We start from the raw sequence: 10,215 nt of genomic DNA, 5'->3' as shown, positions 1-10,215 counted from the left end.
CACCACATAGACTGTAGTGCATTTGGGCAGGGAGAGAAAGTTTGACTGTGACTGTTCCCGTTCGTCTCCAGAGTGTGCCACTTTAATGTTTTTGAAAAGCATCTGTAGAAGTTTCTCCTCAAAGATTTGATTGGTTCTGCTAATTATGGACAGTTGCATCTAGATCTGTGCGGTTCATCTCCGGGGTCTTCACTCAGGCCTAGTTTTCCATAGGACTTTGTCTCTGGGTTGGTTAAATATACCCGCTTGTTTTTGCCCCTCCCCTTGCTGATTATGCCCCTGTTTGGATCAATATATAGCCTGTGTGTGTGTGTGTGTGTGTGTGCATACGTTTCTGTGTGTGTTTGACATGAGAGGGAACGGCACTTTTTGTTCAGAATAAATATTGATACAAACCAAGCGAGGGTCCAGTTGATCAGTGCGAGCTGTCCTTCACTCGGCGCTCTCGGGGAAGGCTTCTGCTTTTTCTGCTCGGTTGCTAACAAAGCCACAGTTACCAGGATAACTCGACCCATCCTGCCAGCCAAGACACTTGACTGCTTTTTGTAGATTTGTGTGGAGCCCTGATTTATCCAAGGTGCTTCACAGAAGGCTAGGTCATGAGTAAGTGGCTGTGAAAAGGAGGCAAAGGAAGAAGTACAGGGAGACCTTTCAAGGCTGATGTGTGACAGAAAGAGCTCCAGAAGGCATGCAGGGAAGAGGGAGTCATCCTCGCGCTCAAGTGAATCAGGGTCACGCTCAGCAGATGCAGCAACGCCAGAGATACCCATAGTCCTTCCAGATGGTAAGGAATTGAAACTGAAAGGATTGTCTGTTGAAGTGTCGGTCATTTGAAGCTTCTAAAGCAGCCAGGATCTATGATTTTCCTCAACACAATTGCATCTTTTCTTTTTTTAGCTCTATTTTTGTCTCTGCTTGGAACTGGAAGTCTAGTAACTTCCACGGAAAATGACTTTTCCTTTGTGGCTTTCATAGCTTTCTGTGGGAGCAGCAGCGCTGCAGAGATGTTTATGTGAACTTTGGTCTCAGCCATTTTTGCTGGCTTTCTCCCATCCTATTGTTGGAGCTGCAAGTCTGCAGAGAGTTTGCAGGAAATTAGATCAGCTAAATAAGGATTAGGCTTATGTACAGTTTCTGGAGTGTGAGCTGCAGACGGGCTCCATTAGACATTCATGTTGGGATTGTTTTCCCTGCTTGTGATAACACGGCTTTCAGTCTTAAAATTTAAACATCCAAGTGTCGGTGTCGCGTAAATATTTATACCATCAAACTGATAAATAATTTGCTGTGCACTTTAGCTATTGACATCTGACTGGTTTTATCTAAACTCTGCTCTAGGCTGTGGGTTTACATTGATTATTTTTGACACACAAAATCCAACATTCATTAACTAAAACCGTCTTTCTGTTTTTCAGCACAGCATATATTCAATCAGTGATTATATCAACCTTCAAAAGAAGAAAAGTATATTAAACTTTATCGGTCTTATGTCAAACTGAGTAAACTGCTGTCCGTCGGCTCTACTGCACTGCATACTTGGTAAAGAGGAATGAGGAAGGGCTGGTAATCTGCATGTTCCCACACAGCGATGTGATTAGCTTCTATAAAGATAAGAGGTCAAATGAACTTCTCCATTTGGCAGTATGTGTACTCTCTTCTAAATAATCTGTCAGTTTGTCTGTTGACATGTATTGCAAATATTTTGTGTGTATTTTGCACTTACTGGACAGCAATTTTTACTATTAAATTAAGGAAATATATACTTTTATTATTTATAAGGCATTCGTCCGTCTTTAACTTAAAGTGCCTCTCTGATCATCTTTTGATCTATTGTAAAAGTGGTCTTTTAACGATGTTTATGCACTTTTTAGTTGTTTTCTAGGGCACCGTTTTTGCAGAGTGGAGGGAGTTCAGTAGAATTTCGTCTCTGAATTGTGGGCGGGACTGTTGGTGCGGAGTAAGCCCGCCCCTGCTTCCAAACATCCATCTGTTTCCTGCTCTATTGCAAGTTTTTAGCCCCTCTCCAACCTAACATTACCAGTGTAACAAAAATGGCGTGCAATATTGAAGCTATCCAGCTGTAGTTATGAGCCCGATGCCTGCTCAGACGAGGAAAACAAAGAGGTATTTGGATATTTATGTCTGCAAATGGATGCATCTGAATGGAGCGGAGCAGCGACCTACAAGCTTTTTCTAACAGCATTTTATCATCTGCTCCTGATCCACAACGATATGGACAAATAAATACTCAAATGCAATTTTAAGCTGAATTTCCTTATGTGTGTCCTCCATCAGAAAAATACTAAAATAACATGTTAAAAATATCCAAAACACAATTTTCATCAGAGTGGATCTTTAAGACTAGTTTCCTATTTTTGCATTGGTCAAAAAACAATTAGTTGATTCTTCTAATGTTGATTTCCTGATTTAAAATGAAGTAATTTCTAATTGGAACATTAAACATCCCAAGTTCAGCTTTGATATTAATTTGAGCACAAACATATTAAGTCGACATGTTAGGAGTTTATGCAAACACGCTGGTTTGGGAATCAAGTTCTGTGTTGGATTTTTCCAAACTGTCCAGGGACCTTCAAAGACATTCTTTGTGCCTTTTAAGTTTGTCTGATCAAATCCTTGCTGTTTTACTGGTGAACGTTTGTAGCCAATAATAGAATAGTGTTGCATTAGTTTCCCCTTCTAGTTTGCCTGACAGAATAAGCTATTTGTTTTCTTGAAGTGAATATATTTAATGTAATGTGTCTGATTACTGAACTTCCAATAGATCTTTTTGTGTTGCAGAAATGTGATTATTCATATTGTCACACATCAAACAAATAATTTCAGTTTAATTTACACAGAATGTGTTTCTGTTTGCAGTGAAGGAGTTTCTTGCCAAAGCCAAAGAAGATTTCCTGAAAAAATGGGAGAATCCAGCACAGGTGGGAGAGCGACCCCTTCTGTTCAATAGTTTTTTTGTCATTTCCCTGATCTTATTCACTTGTTCATTTTATTTTATTCATGAAGAAGTAGATGTTACATAAAAAGATTTCTTATTTTTTTTCTCCCTCATTTTGGCATGTACTTGCTCTGTAGGGCACAATAAGAGGCTGTGCAACAACTAAGGTTATCTTTTAACAGCACAGTGCCCTCTGCTGGTCATTTCTAAAACTGCATATATGTGCATTTCTAAAATATACTCAAAATTACTAAATTAATTGTATTCATTAATGATAATTTTGGATAAAAACATTAAGCTGAAGTTGATTCGGTCTGCCTACACAAATGTTTGAATTTAGTGTCTTTGTTCCTACAGCAAACTGCAGCATTGGATAATTTTCACCGTTTGAAGACCTTGGGCACAGGTTCTTTTGGCAGAGTCATGTTGGTTCAACACAAAGATACGGGCCAGCATTTTGCTATGAAAATTCTTGACAAACAGAAGGTATAGTAATTTCCGCATAAATGCATTCCTTAAATAAATGCAAAGCTTTAATGTTGCTTTTCATAGTATTGTGTCGTTTGTGTAACACTAAGTCTACTTACATTCCAAATTGGGGGATAAATATGGCAATATAAATAAATCATGATCCTGCAGCATTAAGGTTTAACATACGAGGTCAATAAAGGCGAGTTTATCTTTATTTGATTTCCTCTTGTCTTTTTTAATCCTCTGTTGTGAAACTTTTGGAACATGTTTAGATGAATCTCCTCTCTTCTGTCCTCGTAGGTAGTGAAGCTGAAGCAGATAGAACACACATTGAATGAGAAACGTATCCTGCAAGCAGTCAGCTTTCCTTTTCTGGTGGCACTGGAACACTCTTTTAAGGTTTGTTTTGTTTTAATCCATCACAGTACATTTATCCTGTTTTTATGCATGTGATTATTAATGTACCATACTAAGATCTGTCTGGTGTCCCTGCAGGATAACAGTAATCTGTATATGGTGATGGAGTTTGTGCCTGGGGGAGAAATGTTCTCACACCTGAGGAGGATCGGTAGATTCAGGTATTTGATTTCTGACTTTGCTCATTATTTCTGTGTAGCACTCCCTGGCTGTAAACGTTGATCTTGTGTGTTTTAGTGAACCACACGCCCGCTTCTACGCTGCCCAGATTGTACTGACCTTTGAATACTTGCACTCACTGGACCTAATCTACAGAGATCTAAAGCCAGAGAACCTGCTCATTGACAACCAGGGTTACATACAGGTAAGGACTACAGGATGCTTCAGTCACCATAAACGACTTCTCTGCAGAGGTTTGATGGAGCGTGCAGTTAGTTTTCTGAGCTAAAAAATGTCTACACTTCATAGGTCACAGATTTTGGATTTGCAAAAAGGGTGAAAGGCCGAACCTGGACGCTTTGTGGCACTCCAGAGTACCTGGCGCCAGAGATCATCCTCAGTAAAGTAAGTGTCAAGCTAAAAAATCACAGGAAGCAATCTGCTTTATAAATAACTCATAAAGTTTAAAGTTCCCTCCACAGTTTCTATTGTGTTTTAAGTTATTGTTTGTGGGTTGCAGTGCTATTTTTTTTTTTTTTTATTCAGGGCTACAATAAAGCTGTGGACTGGTGGGCTCTGGGAGTTCTGATATACGAGATGGCTGCTGGGTACCCCCCCTTCTTTGCAGACCAACCCATTCAGATTTATGAAAAGATTGTAACGGGGAAGGTGAGCTCCACAGAAACGTATTTCAAGGGTTCCTGTGGAGGCAAAGTGAAGGACCTCGACCACTCTCAACAGTTCAAAATGTACTCCAAAAAATTCAAAAGCATTATTAGTGCTGTAGATCGTTGCTCGGGTGGTGATCCGATTTGATTCACGAATTAAGATCAATTCACAGATTTTCCAGAGTATAAGTCACAGCAGCCAAAACCATATACGTTGCTCAATTCAATGTTCAAAGCTTGTTAAAAATACGTTCATAAACTGGACGCTTCAGGCACTTGTAGAAGAGGCTACGGTCAACTTTTTTTAGCCTCATTGCTACAAAGGAGCAGCCATTAACAAATGGAGATCCACACAACTACAGTGCCCTCTAGCGGTTGTTAGTGGGACATATCAGCTAAAGGGTAAATGTGTAAAAAAAAAAAATCCTCCCAAACATCCATCCATCCATCCATCCTCCCAAACTATGCAAAAAAAAAAAGACTTATACCCATAATGGGCAAACTTTTTGATCTGTGGGCCACAGACTCTGAGCAGATGTATGGCGTATTTTGGAAATCCATCTCATAATAGAAATTTAAGAAAGACATGCTAATTTTAGAGTTTTTATTTCAAAGTAAACTGACTTTTTTTTTCGATTTAGTTACAACTGCACCAATGGGATGCAGGCTGTCTCAGAAAAACACAAGCTTAAAGAAATGCTACATTCATGTGCTTTTGGAATGATTAGACAAATGCCTGTCCGACTCAGAAATTACACGAGCTTCAGAAAAACAACAACACACACACACATAAATGCAGAATACCTTTCTAGATGGATGTCAATGTTTCTATGTTGCCCCATCTGTGGGGAAACACCTGAAATACAGGGAAGATGGAACAATAATTGGGATTCCAGATTAAATGTTTTACCGGACTGCATATGGCCCCCGGGTCGTAGTTTGCCCACCTCTGACTTATACTCTGGAAAATGTGGTATTTCATACAAATATGTCTGCTATATGTGGGTCTTTATTTTAATGTGTATTAAACACCATCATTTACACCTTTATTTAGAACAAAAGAGTGGAATCAACAAAACATAAATGATAAACACACAAATTTTGGGGAAAAAAATATTTGTATTACTTTAAACAATTTCACACTCAAAAGTTAACTTCCTGATTAACCTCAGCAGTAAACAAAACAAAAGCGATGATGTTGTTTTGGAGCAAATCCTGAAAATGTTATCCTCAGTTTCACAGATTACAGTTCCAGAAGAAAGTTGACAAGAACTGATAGTAAATGAGGACGCAGCGATACCTAAATGTAACGGCTAGAAAACACTCAGTCATTTCATCAAAACTATTTCCCACAGTTACGTTTTACAAACACTTTTTTCCATCCTTGGTACCAAAAAGCTTTAGATAAACATTTTACAGACTTTTCCGATATGACTTCTCCATCATGCTAGCTGTCATAGGACATAATAGAACTGATCACAAGATTTTTGTACCATTTTCAAATATTTAAATTCACATTTATTCAAATAGTTGACAAAGAAAAAAACTTTGAAAACAACTTATTTTTTTTACTTATTTTGGTAAATTGAATTTCAGTTTTTTTGATCTACAAAAAAATAGATAACTTTACTTTAAAGATCTAAAGCTTCACCGACACTTTATTTTGAAGATTTATGTACTTCCACTGACAGTAGCACAATCGGTTTGTTTAGTTTTTGTGCTTCAAATTCAACTTTATTCTTCATTTTAGAGCAATAATCACATCGCCTGAAGCGTATTTTTAATAGACTGTCACTATATTTGTAAATATTGTGACTCGGTAATTTTGGACATCCCAAATATCTTCAAACTTTAAGGAGCAGACTGTGAATATTTGTATTCTCGTTACAACCTAAAGCATTGTGTCAACAAATCACTCCAAATTTGATAAATTGGTGGATGCAAAAATATATTTTTGTTGGTAAAAATTAGCATAAAAAAGACATTTAAATTAGATCATGTTCTATAATCCCTTTTAGAATTTTGGCTGCCTCATAAATAGTAAATTAAAAAGATGTGAATAAATATTGAAACCCATTTTTTTCTAACCTCTGCATGCTAATTCAGCTTTGATGGAGCTTACATATACACACATTACAGGGCACAATGCCATTTTCAGCTGCAATAATTATCTACAGCTCCAGAACAGAGCTCTGGTCTCCATACAGTGATCATATAAAACTAAAGATCCATCTCACTGTTTTTTTTGTTTGTTTTTAGGTCCGCTTTCCCTCACACTTCAGCTCAGACCTGAAGGATCTCTTGAGAAATTTGCTGCAAGTGGACCTGACGAAGCGTTTTGGCAACCTCAGGAATGGAGTCAATGATATCAAGGGTCATAAATGGTTTGCCACTACTGATTGGATTGCCATCTACCAGAAGAAGGTGAGGCCAACACTTAGAGTAGTGATCTGTACAAATGGAGATCTCCCGCAAGGACACAGGAAAGGTGATTCGTAGTGCTGCCATTGTTGGCCTGTGGAGCTCTGCCTCTAAGTATGTTAGAAAGGTAGTCATGTAAATCTGAAGAAGATCCCTGTAAACCACTTTCTCAGATTAAAATGGATTCAAGTGAAATCTGCAACTTCATCTTTGAATGACGATGAAATAAAAGGCTTATATTACTATTATAAATGATTCCACAGAATCTGGGAATTTTTTCCACTCCAAGTTATAACTTTGGTTTCCAAAGTATACTGAAATTTTTATACAATTGCTTTTCTGAGAATTGTTGCCATCTGTATGTTCCAGGTGGAAGCTCCCTTTATTCCCAAGTGCAAAGGCCCCGGTGACACAAGCAACTTTGACGATTACGAGGAAGAGGAAATCCGAGTCTCCTTGACAGAGAAGTGTGCAAAGGAGTTTGCAGAGTTCTAAATTCGAGTAGCACACAGAGGGAGCGACTGAGATTTAGATAGTAAAGGGGATCTGACTTCATGAAGCACTAGGGTGGACTTAAAACTTGCTTTTTTGTGATGAGGAAAAAAATGTAAAAAAACAAAAAAAAATCCCCCCTCCCCACTCTCAAATGAAAAGTAGGCAAGGTGACAAAAGGTCCACAGCACCAGCAGTGTTGCCTTCTATGATTGTTTCTCAAATAGTTCCTGTTGTTCTTCTTTTTCTTCAATCCCTCTTGTGCTTCTGACGGGGCTCAACACACAGCCGCAGGTTGTGGCTGTTCGGCTAGAATTCTGACGACTTCATGACACATTTTCAGTTTCTGAAGGTTTATGCTGAGTTTATGTCAGCAAAGGTACTAAATCTGTTCGGCGCATTTTTATTTTATTTTTTTTTTTTTTTGAATGGGTTCACTCGACGAGCTTTTTCTGGTGATTGTGGAGTGATTGTCGTATCCCGTCCGCATAGCAACCCGTTCATCTGTCCAAGCAATACCAAGTCCAACAGATGTGCCTATCACGATGCCAACTGGTTGGAAAACTGTGTCAAACGCGTAGAGTTTTTTTGGCTGTCGTGGCCGTTTGGTTGAGAACCGTCTGCCTTCGTCTGCTTATCAGGGCGCGATGGTTGGGCGGCCGATGCCCTCTGCTGGCCGAGTCCCGAGCAGCGGCGGCGACCTCTTGATCAAAGTGAAAACTATTTATCATCTTCGTCTTACTCCTCTGGGGACCTATGGGATGTAAACAGGCGGTCTGCATTGAAAATTTTTCTCTTAGCTGAATTTATTAGAGCATTTTAAAAATCCTGTTGGTGATCATTTTGTCCTTTTTATGTCGATCTCTGTGCTTGTGTGTTATTTAGTACTCATGGGTGGGTTAAAAGGCTGCGGTTTTGCAGCTGCTAACATTGTGGTCACACTCCGGACTCCTTTATTTAATTCATAGTACATTTATACATGTATATTGAGATATATATAGATATATATATATGATAGAGGACATGAATTATCCATCTTTTTCAAGATTCTCATTGCTGTGAAACTGACTTGATATTTCATAAACAAATTCTGCCAAATTTGCAGGCTGAGAACACTGCAGTTGTTTGTATGTGATGATGATGGTGGTGGATTTTAATACACGAAGCAGTAGCAAAACGACACGTGCATGTTATTTTTGTACTTCAATCACCATTGCGGACCGGTGGCAGAGCGTTGTGCCTGACCTGAGCTGAGGTACTTGAGGGCAAGATGTCAGAAACGGAACTTGACGCTTGATACTCAAGTGAATACGCTTGATCCAGACTTCTTTACCATGTTGGGCAAATTAAAAAAAAAATAAGGTTAATACTCGTAGAAGTTTTCTGACCTGGACAGTGTTTTCCCTCTTTACATTTTTGCTGATTTCAACTGAAAGCAAATGATGGGAGTTTGGGGGGGGGTTCCATTTTTTTTCTGCTTTTTGTGAAACAAACCTAAAAAAAACAAAAAAAAAACTAGTCTAAAATTGTCGTCTTTTTCTCCAAATGATTTTTCTGTGGAAACAAGACAATCGCAGACCAGGTCTTCTTGCTGGTTTGCTGACAAAAATGTATTGGTCTGGTTTAAAGAAATAAAAGCTTTCACCTTCCAACCTTCGAACGGCCCTAGGTGCTAGACTTTTGTCCATCTCACTGAAAAGCTTTTGTGAATTGTTCGATGTGCATCGATCTTTTTGTCGGCGTCTCGTAACATTACATTTTTAGAATGTTTTTGACTATTTCAGTTGGCTCGAGTAATTATTTTTGGCAGTGTCTTAACGTAGTTTTGATCAAACACAATACATTTTTGAATGTCTTGAAATGCAGAAACGTTTCTTTTATGTTACAAATGTTTCTTTAGTGGGTTTGGTTTTTCCTCCCGTTTGACCGGAGACGGCTTCTAGACGTGGTTTACAGAACTTGAAGTTATTTGAGCTTCGTGCCGAACGGGGCAGCGGATCACCAACCAAACCCTGTTGTGTCTGAGATAATGAAGCACATGCCACGCCTTTAGGGTATGGACTATTTAAGTCATGTGTGAGGATTCTTTGCAAAAGAGCACATGTTTGTTCTCACATAAATCACTGGGTGGGTAGAAGGCAGCCCGCACTCGATCCACGGAAACATCCCGCCGCTCTCTGATTCACGCGTTAAAGCCGACGTCGGTCTGATAAGTTCGTTTCCATCATCGTTTACAGTATGAATCGCTTTGTGCAACAGAGTTCGTCTCCCGTCTGCCTTCTACTGTCATCGCGTTTCCACACACTTTATTCAATCATAACACTTTTTACATCTCGAGATGTTTTGCGTTCATGTTTTCTAATTGTATTTTCAAAAAATAAAAAAATAGAAAAAAGCAAAAACAGAACATTAACCTTTTTTCCTCATGACCTGGGTACAGTGCTTGTGTAGTCTATTGTACCTTTTGGGAAACAATATTGTATATCCTTGCCTTCAACAGTCTTAACTATCTTACCCACTGGAGAACTTGACAGATACCCTTAGAACACAATGATTATGTATAAAAAATATAAACAAAATAATATTTTGCAAAATGTATCATTCCAATAAAGTTTTACTTGTTAAGACTGA

The 10,215-nt window shown here is 38.7% G+C and overlaps 1 protein-coding gene across 2 annotated transcripts in view; it reads left to right on the top strand.

Moving 5' to 3' along the window:
• The window catches only part of prkacaa (protein kinase, cAMP-dependent, catalytic, alpha, genome duplicate a), a 17,330-nt gene extending 7,115 nt beyond the window's left edge, over window positions 1–10,215 (top strand). Inside the window, exons 1-10 of one of the 2 annotated variants that reach the window (XM_024272377.1) lie at window positions 415–784; window positions 2,878–2,939; window positions 3,314–3,442; window positions 3,728–3,826; window positions 3,923–4,005; window positions 4,082–4,208; window positions 4,313–4,408; window positions 4,550–4,672; window positions 6,931–7,095; window positions 7,462–10,215. In XM_024272377.1, the coding sequence (XP_024128145.1) occupies window positions 661–784; window positions 2,878–2,939; window positions 3,314–3,442; window positions 3,728–3,826; window positions 3,923–4,005; window positions 4,082–4,208; window positions 4,313–4,408; window positions 4,550–4,672; window positions 6,931–7,095; window positions 7,462–7,587 (1,134 nt within the window). In that variant the 5' untranslated portion in view covers window positions 415–660 and the 3' untranslated portion in view covers window positions 7,588–10,215. Of the gene's footprint in view, window positions 1–414; window positions 785–2,877; window positions 2,940–3,313; window positions 3,443–3,727; window positions 3,827–3,922; window positions 4,006–4,081; window positions 4,209–4,312; window positions 4,409–4,549; window positions 4,673–6,930; window positions 7,096–7,461 lie in introns of those variants that run through there. The other variant, XM_024272378.2, reaches the window with a different exon arrangement.

This window comes from Oryzias melastigma, linkage group LG8 (genome assembly GCF_002922805.2).
Source record: "Oryzias melastigma strain HK-1 linkage group LG8, ASM292280v2, whole genome shotgun sequence".
In the NCBI taxonomy this organism is placed as follows: Eukaryota; Metazoa; Chordata; class Actinopteri; order Beloniformes; family Adrianichthyidae; genus Oryzias; species Oryzias melastigma.
This window is presented reverse-complemented; position numbering and strand designations above follow the sequence as displayed.